At 39.4% G+C, this 19,708-nt stretch overlaps 2 protein-coding genes across 13 annotated transcripts in view; one reads left to right on the top strand and one right to left on the bottom strand.

The window, feature by feature from the left end:
* The window catches only part of slc4a5b (solute carrier family 4 member 5b), a 64,524-nt gene that overhangs the window by 41,915 nt on the left and 2,901 nt on the right, over positions 1 to 19,708 (top strand). For 5 of the 12 annotated variants that reach the window (XM_085280643.1, XM_085280639.1, XM_085280642.1 and 2 more), the window contains 6 exons: positions 1,043 to 1,221; positions 1,579 to 1,651; positions 1,736 to 1,804; positions 3,291 to 3,464; positions 5,802 to 5,966; positions 11,568 to 11,620. In XM_085280643.1, the coding sequence (XP_085136769.1) occupies positions 1,043 to 1,221; positions 1,579 to 1,651; positions 1,736 to 1,804; positions 3,291 to 3,464; positions 5,802 to 5,966; positions 11,568 to 11,620 (713 nt within the window). Of the gene's footprint in view, positions 1 to 1,042; positions 1,222 to 1,578; positions 1,652 to 1,735; positions 1,805 to 3,290; positions 3,465 to 5,801; positions 5,967 to 6,113; positions 11,710 to 19,708 lie in introns of those variants that run through there. The other 7 variants (XR_014893123.1, XR_014893124.1, XR_014893125.1 and 4 more) reach the window with 7 other exon arrangements.
* Positions 15,501 to 17,844, bottom strand: LOC146571444 (E3 SUMO-protein ligase ZBED1-like). The gene is made up of 2 exons (XM_085280647.1): positions 16,696 to 17,844; positions 15,501 to 16,474 (listed from the first exon to the last, which is right to left on the bottom strand). The coding sequence occupies exons 1-2, from the start codon at positions 17,766 to 17,768 to the stop codon at positions 15,823 to 15,825; spliced, it is 1,725 nt and encodes a 574-aa protein (XP_085136773.1). The 5' UTR covers positions 17,769 to 17,844; the 3' UTR covers positions 15,501 to 15,822.

Genomic DNA, 19,708 nt, shown 5'->3' with positions numbered 1-19,708 from the left:
GCCCAAACCAGTACTCCACCTCCACCTTGCTGGTGTCTGAGTCGGACTGGAGCTCTCTGCCCTTTACCAATCCAGCCACGGGCCCATCCATCTGGCCCATCAAGACTCACTCTCATTTCATCAGTCCATAAAACCTTAGAAAAACCAGTCTTGAGATATTTCTTGGCCCAGTCTTGACGTTTCAGCTTGTGTGTCTTGTTCAGTGGTGGTCGTCTTTCAGCCTTTCTTACCTTGGCCATGTCTCTGAGTATTGCACACCTTGTGCTTTTGGGCACTCCAGTGATGTTGCAGCTCTGAAATATGGCCAAACTGGTGGCAAGTGGCATCTTGGCAGCTGCACGCTTGACTTTTCTCAGTTCATGGGCAGTTATTTTGCACCTTGGTTTTTCCACACGCTTCTTGCGACCCTGTTGACTATTTTGAATGAAACGCTTGATTGTTCGATGATCACGCTTCAGAAGCTTTGCAATTTTGAGACTGCTGCATCCCTCTGCAAGATATCTCACTATTTTTGACTTTTCTGAGCCTGTCAAGTCCTTCTTTTGACCCATTTTGCCAAAGGAAAGGACGTTGCCTAATAATTATGCACACTTGATATAGGGTGTTGATGTCATTAGACCACACCCCTTCTCATTACAGAGATGCACATCACCTAATATGCTTAATTGATAGTAGGCTTTCGAGCCTATACAGCTTGGAGTAAGACAACATGCATGAAGAGGATGATGTGGACAAAATACTCATTTGCCTAATAATTCTGCACTCCCTGTAGTTATAGATATTATCTGGGAAAGGTAATGAGAAGAAAAAATACCATGTTTACAACTTGAACAATTGTAACTTGAATTGTAACAGTACTGCACTACTGCTTCAATACATTACTATACTAAAGCAATGAAAGTGCCATGATGCTTTGTGATACTCAAATTTAAAGCAAATGTATTTTTTGTGTTTTTGGTAATTTTTGAACTGTTTACACAGTTCAGGATTACATGGGGAGTGGATCTTCTGGGTAATTTCCCGTTATTGCACCCAATTTCAGAAAAGCTGTGGCTACCACTTGGACCTGTTCTGGGTAGGTGTGCTGATGGCTGTGTGTTCTTTCATGGGCATGCCATGGTATGTAGCAGCCACTGTCATCTCCATTGCTCATATCGACTCACTGAAGATGGAGAGTGAATCTAGTGCCCCTGGAGAACAACCACAGTTCCTTGGAGTCAGGTGGGACCCCCCCCCAGAAAAAAAAAGCTAACCATCATACCATCATCAGCTTGGTGTTCTGAACCGTTGCATGCTCATAGGCTGGTAATATATCAATTGGGGGACAAAGTGGGGGGAATAAATTCTATAAAACGTATTTTTGGAACCAGAGGAGTGTCCCCTGCTGGCGTAAGGAAGGCTTAAGATGGTGAAAAGTGAAAATGCTTACTTCACTTTTGAGATCTTAAAGATAGACTGCATAGAAAAGAGAGTCCTTATTTCAGATTAAGGTCTGTTTGTTTTCTGATTGCCTAAATCATCTTTTTGTGTGGACCTAGAATAAAGTTTTATGCTATGCTTTTGATTCTTCACTTCCAGAGAGCAGAGGTTGACAGGCATTTTAGTGTTTGTCCTAACAGGACTCTCAGTCTTTCTTGCCCCTATACTTCAGGTAAGTTCGTAGATGAGACTGATGTGGTGTCAGTAGAAAGTTTATATTGGTTTTATTTTAAAATGTATGTTCTGTTCAATTCAGTACATCCCCATGCCTGTCCTTTATGGAGTCTTCCTCTACATGGGAGTGGCTTCACTGAGTGGCATCCAGGTATACTACAAAAAAATACATATATATATTTTTTTTTCTCCATATTTTTCTTCATGGAAACTATAATCTATATGCCAATATATATGAAAAGAAAATGGTGCATAGATGAAAAATCAGACACAAGCAGAAAACAGGAATAACAAAAATCCAGTCTTTTTCAGTATAAACATATTCATTTTCAAACACCATGTGTTTTTTCTCAGAGGGCCAGATTGTACAAGCTTAAGGAAATGAATGAGTTTATAATAACATATAATATAATATAATTGACAGATCAATTAAAGCACTTAAACTCAATTCAGTTTTATTTATATAGCACCAAATCACAACAAGAGTTGCTTCAAGGTTCTTTATATTATAAGGTAAAGACCCTACAATATTAGAGAGAAAACAGAAAGAATGGATAGGATTGGATCCATCAAGACTAAGTATCTGGTTATACAGTATGTTTCTAAGATTTTTAGGGCTGAGTAAAATTACCTCAGTTTTATCTGAATTTTGAAGTAAAAAATTAGATCATCATCAATGAGTCTTTATATTTTTAAGATATTTCTGCAGGTTAACCATTTGGTGTGTTTCATCTGGCTTTATGTATAGACAATGCTATGGTATCATCTGTGTAGCAGTGAAATTGTATGTTATGCCTTCTAATGATACTGCCTAGGGGAAGCATATATAATGTGCACATGATATGCAGTCCTTGCACTGAACCCTGTGGAACATATGGCATAGAAATAGAATATTTAACAGTATTCTCTGAAATTCCTCATTTCTCTTATCACTTCCTAATAACATTTAAATTTACTCTATTAGTTCTCTGTTCTCTATTAATCAGCTATGTGCGACAGGCCTTCAAAGACGGCAGTAATTAAACCGTTACTTGAAAAGCCATTATCACTTGACACAGATGTCTAAGCTAATTAAAGGTCAATCTCAAATCTCTGAAAAAATCTTCAACTGCAGAGTAATGGTTTATTTAAAGAGTTTCAGTCAAGTTTAGGAGTTCATCAAATTAAATTAACAGTGTTAGTGAAGGTTAGAAGTGATCTGATGGCCTTTGATGGTGGAATCATCTCTACTTGTCCTGCCACACCTCAGCACAGTGTTCGATGCAGTTGACCTTAATATTTTATTAAAGCAATTAGAGCATGTTGTAGGCATTAAAGATAGCGGTTTGAATCATATCAAATTAGAATCTGCAAATTGAAATGTAATAGATTCCAATGTGTTCATGTAAATGGAGAGTCCTCTTTACACACTGAGGTTAATTGTGGAGTTCCACAGGGTTCCTTGCTAGGACCAATTCTGTTTACATTATACAAGTTTAACTTAGGCAGCAACATTAGAAGATATAGGAATGGAATATATGGAATAATTGGAATTTTTCATTTCTGGTAATTTCCTGGATGACACAATGTTCTGCTTCATCTCTAAAACACTAAATAAAAGAATACCTTAAAATATTTTCTCGATTTCTTTGTTCCAGTTCTGGGAGCGCATCAAGCTGTATCTAATGCCGCCCAAACACCAGCCAGACTTCTCCTTCCTGCGTCATGTCCCTATGAGACGCGTCCACCTTTTCACCCTAGTCCAGATTGTGTGTCTGGCTGTTCTCTGGATCCTTAAGTCTACATTTCTGGCCATCATCTTCCCAGTAATGGTGAGGGTGTTCTGTGTTCTTCTGTTTAGGTAAATGAACTGATTCTTACATAGCATCATTCTATGCTCCCAGAACACTCAAAGCACTGTATACAACTCCTCATTCACCCATTCACACAAGCACTTCTTCTATGCTTACATGCTTTCCATCTACTAATCACGCACATTCATACTCTGATGGAATCGTCAAAGAGCAACTTGGGGTTTGTATCTTGTCCGAGGATATGTGGGATTCAGACTGGAACAGCCACGGATGGAACCATCAGCCTTCCGATCAGTAGATGATCTGCTATACTTACTGAGCTACAGGAACAATTTATCAAACTAAACTACCAAGAAGGGTCATTGTATAGCTATTAAACTAAAAATTATTCCGGCTAAATGTAAAACTACACGGATTAAACTGTCTGGCACGTCGTCTGACGTGAACGAAAAAATATGTCAAAACAGATGCTTTTCTATCATCATTTACTCAAAAAGCAGAAAGCAGGAATTACAGTTGTACTGAAAAAAGGTTACATTCCGGTTATGATGCAGCTAATAACTTTAGCTTGATTTAAATAATATTCAATGACCTTTAAGAATGTCCTATTGACTTATTTTATTGGTCCTGTTTGGAACCTTTTGTAAATTTCCATGTTTTACCCTCCAAAATAACTAAAGTTATCAACAGGTTACAAAGAAGCAAAAGCTTTGACATTTTCCTATAAAGTATCTATGCAGAAGTGAGAAAAGTGCATGCTTTTGTCACATAAGTACAAATAAAGCTTTATGAACACTCATTAGTCACCTTTTTTCACTCACTACGTGTTTTATTCACCACTCTCCATCTTTAGCTAGACTGGTTGCCATAGTGTTTCTTTTTGTACTGGCTTCCTCCCCTCACCCCTGGAAATGTGACAAGCATATTTGTTATGTGCTTGTTCAAACAGTATCACACATTCAAAAACATTAAAATGCTGCTTCTAGTGATGAAACTTTTTGTTAAATTTTGAAGAGGACAGCTAGAAAAACTGCCTTATTTTCTACTCTAAAGCTTTGTAGTTTTTTCTTTTCATTTCTTTTTTCAGATTTTCTGTCTACTCTGATATGGCAAAGAGTAGACAGGAAACCTGACAGAGATATTGATTTGATTTTAAAACACATTTATTCACTTAATAGTGATCCATATAAACATTCAGCTCAAATCGACACATTCCTAAATAAAAGTTCAGAATTATTTAATGTAAACAGACTACCTTTATAGTCCCAAAAATTTTGAAAAACCTCCAGCTCATCCATTTTGAAATAATACTTATATTCCAACATCACTCTTGAAAAGCTGCACACAGTCAGAATTTCTGTTAAGTCTAATTGTTGAATGTTGCCATTGTGTTTCTTAAATTTGTAAAGTCGTAGTTTAAGCAGTAGGATCAAAGCCATTCCTTTGATCCTGACCACCTCTCCAACCACTCTGTGCTGGGGGAGGTTTTATTGTAGATACATCCTATCTGAAAGATCTGTTTCTTTTGATGTAAGCTTCCTGGGTTTACGACCCTTTGGTCATCAGGAGGTCTGACACACACACACACACACACACACACACACACACACACACTCTTACAGAAGTTAGGACCAAGGGGGCGTGGCTTTGTTCTGACGTGTTTTGTGTGAACTGTCCCTCAATAAAAGGTAGCAGGAGGAGGTCAGATCTGGGGGTCATTTTCATGGTGGACACAGACGAGGCCTCCCTTGCGCAAATAATCGATCGATCGACTGTCTTGTTTTCTTCATGATGAATAAGTCTCTAGAATTAGCGGGGCTTGTGGAAACACAGACCCAACAATTTCGTCCATTATCAATCTAATATTTTCTACTCAAGTAAATTGCCAAATTGTATTGACCCTGGAAAAAATTAATCAGTCGTCCTTTTTTTCTTCTTTCTTTTGTCATATGAAAGCCTGAAGATAAAACACTGTTTTGTAAAATATTCTCCAAATGATTCCCAAATACAACTAAGCACTGAAAATAAATCCATTAAACATTGTACAAAACAATGAAAAATGTAATGTTGCTTGTACAAGTTGGTTTTTGTCACATCAAAACCAACTTTAAAAGGATCTCTCCAAGGCGTATCATTTTTACTTGTTAACTTGCTTTATTAAGAAATGTTCTAGAGCAGACTCGAACCCAGGCCCCTCTATTTCAGAAAGTCTGCTACTGAGCCACTGGGCCTCATTCACTGATATGGTAATAATAATTGTATTAGTAGTAGTACAACTCTCTTCAATTATGTATTATTTATATAGCGGCGATTTACAACAATGACAAGATAATGTTAATCTACCTGGTTTTGTAGATTCTCGGTCTCATGGTTGTACGGAAGCTGCTGGATTTGATGTTCTCGCAACATGATTTGGCCTGGCTGGATGATATCCTGCCAGACAAAGACAAGAAGAAGAAGGAAGATGAGAAGAAGAAGAAGAAAGACAAGAAAGCACCAGAGCCTGAGAGTGATGAGGAGGTGAGGAAATGCACTATTTGTCAAGTGTGGATCTGTCTTTCTTAGTATTAACTGTGTATTTAAGTGTGTGTCACTCCATTGCTGTGGTTGTGTCGATCCTGGGTTTATTTTCTCTAACTAATACTGTATGTTTCTCCTCTCCCACAGTGTTGCTGAAAGGCACTTCATTCCCTCTTACTACAGTCTTCCTGTCTGTCCATCATCTTCTCAGTACATCTTTCACCTCTCCCACTTTGTTCCAACCTTTAGAAACAGCGTGTGTGCTTATGTGTACCCTTTGTATTTATGCTTCATCCAAGTCTTTGTCCATACTAAAAGGGTTGCTTGACAGCTGTGTAGAAGCACAAGTGATGCCCACTGATGGCTTTAAAGGATAAGCTTGGTGTTATTGATCAAATTTTTATTAGTAATTATAGCTTGGTCACTATCAGCAGTATTAACTTTGCCCAGTTCACTGAAACACTGACATTCTTGTCTCATAAGCCTCTGCTATTCACGCGTGGGGGAGATGTTTTCCTGAATTGTGCAACACAGTTAATAAACTACACTCTTCAGTTCAGTCAGAAACCCAGCACAGACCAAAGTGATCATCCATGAAAATAGACATGAAAGGAAGTGGAGGAGCAGGAGTGGATGTGGGTTGCAAAGCAGCTTGTTGCGGCTGAATGAACTGAAATGGCCCCATCTGAGATTTGAAAATCTGTGGAAGGGTATATGCTCAACCATCAGCTGATGTGGGCTGGAGTTGAGATCCAATTATGGCCGAGTTAGAATACAAATAGAATAGAAATATCCTTTATTGTCGCTCATTAGGGAAATTCAGGTGTTCAGCAGCAAAGTAACAGGCAGATGGAGCATGCAGATTCAAAAAGAATTTACAACATGAAAACATGAATTTAAAAAATGTAATCTCTAGCGATGAGAGCCGTTCCTTCTTCTGAATGTTGGAACACTGTGCCTCTGTAAGTTCACCATATATATATGCATATATATTAAACATATACATATATATTTCTCATCAGTGTGTCCTGGTTTTCCAACACCTAACACCTTGGCGCCTCTGCTGGAATCTCCAACAATTAACTTATGGAATCCAACCTTTCGAACTACTCATCTTGCAGAGTGCTGGAGACTGACCCAGATTGCCTCCAGGCATCCCAATTAAGTGCCCACTCCCCACCTCTCTCTCTCTCCCACTCTCTCTCTCTTAATATCTAGTCAACTAAGTGCATGTTTACATGAGATTCACTGATCTTCAACCCCACCTTATTCCCTCTTTCTATTTCTCTCTTTTAACATGGAAAATTTCATTACATTTGAACATTCAGTCACATGTGAATAGGCTTCAGTTAAGATTTCATTAGCACATTCACTTTAGCATAGTCCCTTTTAATTCAAATATGTTTCTCTTTAAAACTCTGTGTTTGTCAGTCACAGTTTACTCTATAGAATAAATACAATCCCCTTTCTCACTAAATAGAACACTTTATAAGTCAGGCATTAAGAGTGTTGTGTCTTGTGTGTGCTCTCATTTACTCACACACGGACTCACTCTCATATTTCTCAAGGCCATTTCTATACAGGCTTTCAGCTAAGCCCCAAGTTGCACCTGTCTCTAAACTCATTATTTTCCTTTTTTTTTTTTTTTAACTTTCTATTCCTATTAATCATCTTTAGGCAAACTCAATTGTCTTTATATTTACTGATTGTGTTCTGATCATTATTGTGCATAATTAACTATCAGCAAATTCACATACGAATCATAATTCTGTGTTTACCCCTCACAACATTTAAAACTATGTTCTTGATGAAAAATATAATGATGGGTTGATGACATAGTGGTTATCTTCTCAAACTCAAACTTGAATAAAAAAGTTGATGATGGATCATGTCTACACACACAAAATCTAGACACCAGATTCAGTTCAATAATTAGACATCTCTCTACTAAGATACTGATCAGACTTATTGCTTTGATTTAGCTTTGATTAACAATAAAACTGATCTATTTACTAGCAGATAAGGAAAAGTTCTGTTTTAGGAGTTTGGCCATTTTCAACACCGTTTTAACACATAAGGTTGGGTGTCAAATCCTTTTATCCCCGGCTACTACTCCACATTATGTGGATTGTGCGTGCGTGCAAAAGAACCCCCCCCCCTTGTCCCTGCGGGCAGTCTATCCTTCAAGCTCGGCAATACCTCCTACGACCATATTGAGACTAACCAGCTGATCTGCTCCACAGCAGCAGTGATCAGTGAGGTGCTTGGCTGCAAGATAAACAGCCACAAAGAGCAGTAGAAGGAGACCAAAGGCCATGGAGGGAAGTTAGCTAACTATCAGAGTAGCAGAAAGGTGCCTAAGAAGTACAGCAAGCTCGCCATACCTCAGGCCTTGGAAACTTCAATCCCATAGCACAAGTTACCATCAAGTGCGGGATCTACCAAGGACATACTCTGTCCCCACTGCTGTTCTGCATAGGCCGGAACCCCCTCAGTGAGATCACTGACAAGACTGGCTACAGGTACCAACTACGGAATGGAGCAGTGATCTACATGGAAGACAAAACGCTATATGCCCAGAGTGAATGTGACTTCGATTCACTGATCCACACCACCAGGATGCAAAGAGGTCAGAAAGTCAGTCAGACTGGAGAAGTGAAATCAGATGGTAAAGAAGAGAGGGAAGGTAGTCAGAACTGAGGCTACTGTACTACCAGAAGGCAACATTGCAGACATCGAGGACAGCTACAACTACCTGGGTCTCCCACAGGCAAATTGGAACCACGAAGAGGCTGCTAGGAAAGCTGCAACCACTAAGTACCTGCAGATGGTCAGGCAAGATCTGAGGAGTCAGCTGAATGGTAAGAATAAGATCTGGGCTATCAACACCTACGACCTGATCAGGTACCCTGCTGGGAAGGAGGAGATGGAAGCCACTGACATCAAGACCAGGAAGGTCCTGACCATGCATTGAGGGTTTCAAGTCCAGCATACTGAGATTGTACACTAAGTGGAAGCAAGGAGGCCAGGGACTAGTGAGTATCAGAACCACAGTCCAGGATGAGACAATGAACATTCACAAGTATTTCAGGAAGATGGCCTTGACTAACCATGTTCTCAGTCTGCCGCCTCAGACAGCAGAAACCCAAGAAAGAGGAGCAAGAGAGGAAACCATCATGGAAGGAGAGGCCCCTTCGCAGTGTGTACCACCGACAGATAGAGGAACTGGCTGACATCCAGAAAACCTACCAGTGGTTGGACAAAGCTGGACAAAAGACAGCATAGACACACCGATCATGATAGCACAAGCTCTAAGTACAAGCTCCATAGAGTCTGGGGTCTATCACGCAAGGCAAGACCTTAGGTGCAGGTTCTGTAAAGATGCCCCTGAGACATAACAGCAGGGCGCAAGATGTTTGTAGGCAGGGCATACATGGAAGGCCAGGACCAAGTGGCTGGCATAATATACAGAAACATTTGAGCTGAGTATGGCCTGGAAGGTAGACATGGGAGGTCATTAGGGTGGTCGAGAATGACCAAGTTAAGATACTGTGGGACTTCCAAATACAGACGGACAAAATGGTGATGGCTAACCAACCGGACATAGCAGTGGTGGACAGCAGAGGAAGATGGCCATAGTGATAGACTTAGTGATACCAAATGACAGCAACAGCAGGGAGAAGGAACATGAGGCTGGAGAGGTACCAAGGGCTCAGAGAAGAGCTCAAGAAGATGTGGAGGGTGAAAGTAACAGTGGTCCCAGTGGTAATCGGAGCACTCGGGGGAGTGACCCTCAGGCTAGGTGAGTCGCTCCATCAGATCCCAGGAACAACATCCTGTCCAGAAGATCGCAGTCCCAGGGACATCAAAGATACTGCACAGGACCCTCAAGCTCCTAGGCTGCTCCTAAGCTGCTAGAGTACCTAATCTTGAAGGATATAACATCCAATTTTTCCTGTTTTTTACAGAATATTATGTACTTTAATATCTCACTGCACTCAGAAATGAAAGCTTAATACAAATAAGCAATTGCGATTTAAAAAAGAAATGATGGAATAAATTATCAGACCAAAATGTATTCTAAACTTTGGACTCAGTAGTAGTAGCCACCTTTGCCAGATATAACAGCTGAACACATCTGTGGCATTCTTCCTACAATAGAAATCAAATATTCTTCAGAAAGTTCTACACATATCTGTTGCACAAGTTCCTTTTGCAACCTTCATGTGTGGCACATGAAGGTTGCTTTGCTTTCACTCTACTGTCCAGTTCATCCCAAACCAACTCAATGGGGTTTACGTATGGAGTCTGTGCTGTTCACTCCATGTTTGTGAACTTACAATCTTCTTCTTTTTTTGCGGTTCTGTTCAGTTCTGGCATAGCTTAGACTTGTGTTTTGGGTCATTATCTTGTTGTCCAACTAGGCGTATACCAGAGGGTATTGCATTACGCTGCAGAATGCTGTGGTAGCTGTTTTGGTTCAGGGTGCCCCTCAACAACCCTAGATCCAGTAAAACAGCTCCAGACCATCACACTTCCTCCTCCATGTTTTAAAGTTGAGTTCGCACACTGTGGAACCATCCTTTTGGCTACTTAATGGATGTATCGGAGAGCAGCTTGGGGTTAGTACCTTGCCCAAGGATACTTGGCATGCAGACTGGAGCAGCCAGGTCCCAGCCTGATGACAGTCTTGGGTGGAGAGTCCCTCATTCAGGCACAGGTGGAGGGAGGTAAACTGATGTTAATCAGGTTGTCAACCAGGATTCCAAGAATAATAACGGTAGTAACCACTGAACTGTATTCTATCAACAGAATTCTGACATAGTTTCCTGGTTGCTCTAGGTGGCAGATTTCTGTGTGTCGAGGGCTGTGGCAATGGCGTTCTCTGTCGATCTGTTTGTGCTGTAGGCAAACTGATGACAGTCTAGGTTTTGTGGGAGGGAGGCCTTTATTTGTTGCAGGATCAGCCTCTCGAAGCATTTAGTGACTGCAGACATTAAGGTGATAGGTCTGAGACACTTTAAGGTAGATGACTTGTTAACAGGAGTGATGGTTGCTGCTTGCTGCTGTATGCTGGTGTACCTGGGTTTTAAGGTCTCTAATAAAAACATCAAGTCTTATCCTTTAAGATTCTAATTTCTCCTGCATGCCAACTGCTTCCTCTTTTTGTCACTTAGCCTGACAGCTCTGCAAACCCTCCAGTGAAGATTCACATGGAGACCACAAAGCCCCACTCAAAGTCAGACCTTTCCCAAAATAACTCTCCCACCCAAAGCCTATCCTCAGATTGTGAGTACACTAATCATTTCTATTACCTATGTGTCAGCATAATTTATGTTGTAAATATTCAGTGTTATTAACTAACACAGATGAGGTGCAAACAGCATTCGATCTTGTTTGTGACATTGGATCTTTTGTAGATTTCACTTTGACTGTTGAAGTAATGCACAGTATCTGCCAGTTTTCAGTGAATGTACTTAATAATTTCTCGTGTTTCTGTGTTTGTATTTATGTTATGTGTTTACATGCCTGTGTATGCTTGTTTGGTGTTGTTTTGTGCATATGTTCTCTGTCCATATGTGTGCATGTGGCTTCTTACAGGAGACGAACCCTTACTCAACAGTCACATCTGATCAAAATGAGCTAGACCACAGGTACTGTGTGCTGAAATTGCACGTGCCCTACAGTGATCTGATATATTCACCTGACAGGAACATTGGGGACAAAACTGTTATTTCCAGACCACAAAACACAGTTATAAATAAGAAACACACATTTCATTGAATTATCAGCTTCTGTATTGTATTTCTATCCCTAGTATGTAGGGTGATGATTTAGATGATCATAGACTTAGACATTTTTATTTGTAGAGCTTATGTTTGAAAGCTTGTGATGTCTCTGTATTGGAAAGATATAGAGTATACAGACAATGGAGTATATAGATAATGGAGATGTAATCCAGTGCACTTTCATAGAAACTGTATAGTGCAGTGTATGAAACTGTTATTTTAATTGTTATTATTATTATTTTTATTTCTATGTAGATCTGTATGTTTGGTATTTGACAGCTATCTCCATTACTGTAAGTTTGTCATTTTGTTAACAGCAAGAAGTTATAAGCAAAACGTGTGTTGTCAACTGTGACATTTTGATACCAATAGGAGTGAAATCGGAGCCATTGGTACTATGTGACAATTGTTTTATAGCTTTGTTCTGATTCCTGCTATAAATACTGTTCGTAACTTTGTGACTGCAAAAATTATTATTATTTTTTATTTTACTATTTTCATTGAATTTTAGCCCAGTTTTCCCAAAGTTGTATAACACTTAAAAGAAATCAGTCTTCAAAAACAAAATAAGTTAAAGTTACTTGTTGTACAATGGTGCATTGAAATTATTTTAAACTCTTCAAAACTAATTAAGACCAGAAGATGAAGAAATGACCATTATGACTTTATTCCCCCCCCCCAAAAAAATCTATCTACTGTAATGTGAAAAATCTCGAGCCACCCCTCATTTCTTTACATTTTGTTAGAAAACTGGGAAAGGGGTGCAGTGCTTTATTCAAACATGTGCAAACATGAATGGAAATTAAAGCCACCGAGGCAGCTTTCAGTTATTTAGTTAAGTGTCATAGAGAAACCTTCTAAAGGCATCTTGAAGGACATTCAAAGGTCTTCTTTGGACCTTTCTGCCTTTTGTTCTATTCTCAAGACTATCCCACGCTGCTTCAATCATGTTACACAGATTTTATGCCAGATACACCTTCTGGTACAATCCTGCCATTTATCGGGGATTGTGACCCCCAGAGACTGTGTTTGTGTCTCTTTCCAAAATCACTCCAAGGATCCTGTAAGGCCACAAAAACTATTTCAAGATACCATGTAGTAAACTGATAATCCTTGGTGGTGAGATTTCTTCTTTAATCCTGCAAACCATAGCTATAAAAATTCAATTTAGGATGTTTTAATCTGAATCCGTAAATACCCCAAACATTTGAAGCCAATTTGAGAATGGACCTCCATCTTAACATGTTTTTCCTTTAAGTATGATCTTAACAGGTGTATCTGAATCATGTTGAAGTCTGGGATAAAAAAATGTAACTTAAAAAAAAAAAACACACACTTCACCTTCACTAATGCAAAACCGATTACATTTTTAAATAGATGCAACTCAAAGGTTCAGTTATACATCTTGTTTATGTGCACATGACACTCCGTTTAGCTCAAACTAGTAGTCTGATACAACAGTCCTGCAATCTTTTCTCAGAGTTTTGTGATGAAGTGAAGCTTTTGACTGAATATGCATCCACACAGCTCAGTCCACTTGGCCTGATGTCATTAGCCATTTCAAATATGTTAAAAACGGTCCATTTTAGCTCCAATAACATGATCCCCCAGCTGTCACAATAAACATTTAGGAAGCATTTAGGAATCTGTGAGGATTTACGAGATCCAGCTGATTAGAAGTTAGCAGAAAATTAGTTATACAGTTGGTATTTATATATATAATTTTGCGACTGAAATCTTTTTTGAAAAAAGTATGTGCAACATGCTGTACTGTAACTTTGGATTCAAATGTAAGAAATAAACAACAAAAACTAAACTAAAAAACAGCAGTGATGTTTTGAGGGTTAGTGACATTTAGACTATTAGACTTTAGAAACCAATGGAGGATGTCACAATAGCTATATCCATCTTTTATAATGAAAGAACAGAAAGACAGACAAGCTTTTTTTCCCTGTTTTTTAAAAAATAAAATTATTATCATCATTCATGCCTTAGCAATGGCTTTCTTGCTGCAACTCATTGTTATGTGTGGCTGTGTGCAGACAGGAATAGGACCCAAGGTGCAGACTCCGGAGACAGTCGTGAACTCAAAACAGCTTTAATGTAAAACTCAAAATATAACATAACTGGAAAAAATCAAAATAAACTTAAACCAGAGGACTGACAGAACACACAGCTAGGTAAACGGTAGATCACGACACAGACACAAAGAAACACAGGGCTCAAATACACAGAGGGAGCAATCAGGGAATGGGTAACAGGAGGGAAACACAGCTGGGGCAAATCAGGCCTAACGAGACAAGGGGAAGCAAAACCAGACACATTAACATCAGACATGGACTTTCAAAGTAAAACAGGAAACATAACACAGACTCACAGGCAGGCACTATAACAAAGGGAACAGAGACATGGGACCAGGGCAGACACAGACACTGACTGGACGTGGGAATACAGCAGACAGGGGAGACAGCAACTAAGGAACACAGACAGAAAACCAGAACACTAAAACTCTAACCAAACCCCACCCAGAGAACCTTAACTAAGAATAATCCTAAAACCCGTAAAGCAAAGCTAGAATATAATGAAATAACAAAATCAAAGAACCAAAAAACACAAAACACTGGGTCAACGACGCAGGGACCCTAACACTCATCCTGTCAAATCTGCAGCTCAAAGTCTTCTCTTCACAGTTGAAACAGACTTGCTTAATACAACCAATACTAAGCTGTGCTTTGAAGCTGTTGTCATGTGAGCTGCCTATCAGGCAAGCCGTTAACTCTCAGAAACTTGTCCTCTGATTCAGTTATGTCTTCGGGTCTGCAAGACCTCTTCCTGTTTGAGTTTGCCCCAGTTCCTGAGTGCCTTTTGATGGTGAAGGAAACTGTACTCACTGACACCTTAACTTTCTTTGCAATTTCTCTGTAGGAAAGACCTACATTTTTAACTGTTAGTGTTTAAGTGATGGTCTGTCTCGCTTCCATTGTTTATGGCCTTTTTCTCGCAATTTTTGTAGCAACACACTACTTTCTGAAGTAGAATACTGTTCTACTGATGCTCATGAGGGTACGGTACCACAGTGTGTTTCAACACTGCTTTTATGCAGACAGAGAGAGTTGTAAGTATTCCAGAAAAGTGGAACACCAAATTTCAAAGTTTGATCAACCTCCATTGCTGCAGAACAGCTTTAAATTGTTAACCCATTTTGCGTTCCCTGAACACATATGGAATTATGCAGTAAACAAAAAAATGTAAAATAACTCAAAACATGTTTAATATTTTAGATTCTTCAAAATAGCCACCATTTCCTGGGGCTGGTGACTTGGATGAATTCATCCTCAAAAGCAAAGAGGACTCTTAGATTTCCTTTCCTGGAGCAGTCCGCATGTGAGCCAGTTTCATCATAGTGCTTGATGGTTTTCACCATTGCACTCTTTAAAATAACTAGGGCTGTCAAATGATTAAAATTTTTAATCAGATTAATCACAGCCTAAAAATTTATTAATCATGATTAATCGCACTCGAAATATGACCAAAATGCGTGCAAACATACGGACAGATAGCGGATTTTTACACACTTGTTAGTGTTATTTAATGCTAAGACCACGCTGAGTGGCCTGCGTTCACTCAGCGTGGTCTGACGTAGGCTGGGTGTTGTGCTGGAAGCGAATTAATCACAGCCTAAAAATTTATTAATCGCAACTCGAAATATATGTGTATATGTGTATATATATGTAAAAATCGGGACAGATAGTGGTTTTTAACACACTTGTTTGTTTTATTTATTATTAATTGTGAGTACAAGCAGTACAAGCAGAACAGGGCTTCAAATAATTGTGAGGGATTTTTACTGAATGTTTTCCACCCGTTTAAATCTAGCACATTGTTTTATCCATATACATCTTCAAGTTCACAGAACATAGGCCTAATTCAACAGGCAAAATAGAAAAAATCTCCAATCATCCTTTTGGGTAAGGTAGATTAGTGCAAAAAAATATGAACAACAGTGAAAAGTATTGTTTAAATCACATTCAACCATAGAACAAGCTCTAAACACACGGTCCTCTGGTCTACTCATCCTTCAGCCAGTTGCTGAGACAAACCAACTTGTCCACGTTCTCTGAGTGCAGAGCAGACCTCTTCTTGTTCACAATGTGCCCTGCTACAGAGAACAGCCTCTCACAGGGCACTGTGGAGGCAGGAGTGGCCAGGTATCTGCGAGCAAGGCGGGCCAGCTGGCTGTGGGCTCCTGCATGAGCTGCCCACCACTGTAAGGGACAGTCCTCTAAGGCAGTGCAGGGCTCTGCTCTGTAGCGCTGTATGGCTCTGTCCTGCTGTACCTCCTCCTCTGACTCAGAGTCAGAGTCCATCTGCAGCAGGCTCAGCCTCTTCTTGGCTGGACCTTCTTCTGCAGTGTGTGATCTTCTAGGAGAGTCTTCATGCAGCATGCCTGCCAGTGTGGTCCACACTGCTTCTCTGTCAGTCTTGGGCGCACTGCGTAGGTCTTTAAAACGTGGGTCCAGTGCAGTTGCGATCTGGAGCCATGCATAGTTGGTATGTTCCTGGTGGGAAGCAAGGTCTTCCTTAAACTTCTCTTTAAACCTCACCACATATGCAGGGTCCTCATCAGTTACTTCCATGACACGGCGCAGGTGGCAGAAGGCTGGTAGAACTACAGAGCAGGAGACGTAGGCCTCTCCTCCCAGCAGTTCAGTCACATATCTGCAGTGGAATACACACACACACACACACACACACACACACACACACACAGATAAGACAGCAAATTAAAAAAAGCTTTTTAATACTAGGTAATATTAATAAAATATTTGATTTCATTTATTTTTTAAATAAGACATTTTCATAATAACAAAACTGATTTAAGATGTATGTTTGATACATTTAATCTAAACCTACAATTATGGTCACAATGACAGGCTCACCTGCAGGGCTCTAGAAGTGTCTCCAGTCTCTGGAGTTTGTCCCACTCTGGAGGCGTCAGGAGGACAAGTTTATGCTTTTGTTTATCCAGAGTCGCGGTTACTGCAGTTTGGTTGCGGATCAAGCGCTTCACCATCTCCAGCGTGGAGTTCCAGCGCATAGGCACGTCCTGGGCCAACGGCTCCTGCTTGCGCCCCAGTGACACCTGCTCTGCGTTCAGCTCTGCTGTGTTTGCTGGGCTGTGCTTAAAATGGCCAACAATTTTGCGGCATTTGGCCAGCGCAGTGACAAAGCCACTGTCTGCGAGACTCACTGTGATGCATCTCTGTAGAATGTGCGCGGTACACGGCATGTGATTGAATGGCATGATGCGAGCCGCGGCGATCATATTGCGCGCACTGTCCGTGCCTACTGTTGTCACCTTCTCCTCAATTCTCCACCTGCGAGCAACAGTCTGGAACTGCTCTGCACAAACCTCCGCAAAGTGCCGCTCTTCCGTTTTCATTATAGTCAGCGCAAAGGATGTCAGACCCCAGGCTTCAGTGATTAAATGCGCAGTAACTCCCAGGTAATTGTCATTACTCAATGATGTCCAGTGGTCTCCTGTCAGAGCCACGCATTCTGTGTGAACTAAAGCCTCTTCTTTTTTCTTTTTCTCCGTTTCATACAGTTCGTGGATTCGAATTGTTATTGTGCTTCTCGCTGGGGGTTTGTAGGACGCGTCCTGAGATGCAACCTTTAAAACATCCGCAAAGCCCTTGTCCTCCACAATGCTTAGCGGTCTGCAGTCCTTTGCTATCCATTTGGCTATATTGTCGGTCAGTTTGTCCAAAGAAGACTTACCGAGTGGCCTGCGTTCACTAAGAGTGGTCTGACGCAGGCCGGGTGAAGCTGCTGCCCCGACAAACGCGTGTTTGGCATTAAGGTGGTATTTTAAGGTCGAATTTGAACGGTGAAATTGAAACTCTTTACTACAGTGAGTGCAAATTACAACGCGTTTGTTTATTGTCCCATCTATGTTCTTCTTGTATTTAAATTCCCCATCCAGAAGGCCATCCGCTTCCTGCTTCTCCATTTTCAGTGGCGCGGTAAACAAATCAACTGGAATTATGGGAGCGACTTATCTGCGTGTTGCGCTAAATAGTTAAATATTCTAACGTAATTAATTCCAAAATTTAATTATCGCAATTAACGCGTTAATTTCGACAGCTATAAAAATAACATAACATAATAATAAAATAATAACTCAAAACATCTTTTATATTTTAGATCCTTTTAGTTTTAGCAATTTTCTGGACTGACTGTCCTTCAGTTCTTAAAGTTACGATGGACTGGCTTTTCTTTTTACTTAGCTAAATGGTTCTTGCCATGATGTTTTGAGTTATTTTACACTTCTTTTGTTTACTACATAATTCCATATCTGTTCATTCACAGTTTTGACGCCTTCAGTGAAAATCTACAATGTAAATAGTCATGAAAATAAAGAAAAAACAATAAATGACAATGTGTCCAAACATTTGACTAGTAATATATCTTATATTATAAAGGTTTTAATCAATATATTCATTGTTCATTCTATATATTCAGACTCTTTAAAAATAATGTATATATTTAAAATTTTCCTAAATGGCATTCCAAATATATATATATATATATATATATATATATATATATATATATATACATATATATATATATATATATATATATATATATACATATATATATATATATATATATATATATATATATATATATATATATATACATATATATATATATATATACATATATATACATATATATATATATATACATACATATATATATATATATATATATATACATATATATATATATATACATACATATATATATATATATATATATATACATATATATATATATATACATACATATATATATATATATATATATATATATACATACATATATATATATATATATATACATACATACACATACATATATATCAAAATTCAAATTCAAATTCAAATTTTTATTTGTCACGTACACAGTCATACACAGTACGATATGTAGTGAAATGCTTGGACAACTGCTCGTGACCTAAAGAAAACAAAAAAGGAAAAGGCTATGAATAAGATAGGAAATAAATATGAAAAATTAAAAAGGGTAAATTTAACTAGGAAGGAATAAAATATAAATTAAGGTTAAAAATGAAATAACTGTACAACACAAATTAGAATGAAGGGTAAATTTAACTGGGAAGAATAAGATAAAATATATAAATTAAAGTTGAAAATAAAATAACTGTACAACAAAATACACAATACACAATATAGAACTATATAAGAATGTATGAAGAAATCTAAATATAAATAAATATATACACAATAACAGCAGCTGTACAAGTATTAACCGGAAATGAAGAATATAGTGACCAGTGTTGTGCAAAACCAAAGTCCAGAAAGTCCAGTGTGTGTGTAAGAACTGTATGTGTGGGTCAGTACTGTGTGGTGGTGTGATTGAGAGACCGTATCGCCTGCGGGAAGAAGCTCCTCCTCAGTCTCTCTGTGTTGGTCTTCAGGGAGCGGAATCGCTTTCCTGACCTCAGCAGAGAGAACAGTCTGTTGTTGGGATGGCTGAGGTCCTTCACGATCTTCCTGGCCTTGGTCCAGCACCGCCTGCTGTAGATTGAGTGCAGGTCAGGGAGCTCGGAGCGGATGGTGCGCTCAGCTGACCGCACAACCCTCTGTAGAGCTTGTCTGTCCTGCATGGTGCTGTTCCCGAACCAGGTTAAGATGTTTCCCGCCAGGATGCTCTCTATGGTGCACGAGTAAAAGTTCCTGAGCACCTTGGAGGGCAGTTGGAAGTCTCTCAAGCGTCTGAGGTGGTAGAGACGCTGTCGGGCCTTTTTCACCACAGTGTTGATGTGACAGGACCATGACAGGTCCTGCGTGATGTGAACTCCGAGGTATTTGAAGCTGTCCACTCTCTCCACTGGGCACTCGTTGATGACGGGGGTCTGGTAGT

This window comes from Mchenga conophoros, linkage group LG7 (assembly GCF_057382185.1).
Source record: "Mchenga conophoros isolate Kocher_MC1m ecotype Shallow Benthic linkage group LG7, M_conophoros_male_GT1.1, whole genome shotgun sequence".
In the NCBI taxonomy this organism is placed as follows: Eukaryota; Metazoa; Chordata; class Actinopteri; order Cichliformes; family Cichlidae; genus Mchenga; species Mchenga conophoros.
Note: the sequence above shows the minus strand (reverse complement) of the source record. Positions and strands in the feature narration are given on the sequence as shown.

Excerpts from the sequence above, each read along its gene's own strand:
- LOC146571444 (XM_085280647.1), bottom strand. The coding sequence starts at position 17,768 with ATGGAGAAGCAGGAAGCGGATGGCCTTCTGGATGGGGAATTTAAATAC. Across the intron at positions 16,475-16,695 it reads ACACTTCTAGAGCCCTGCAG|ATATGTGACTGAACTGCTGG; the intron begins GTGAGCCTGTCA and ends ATTCCACTGCAG.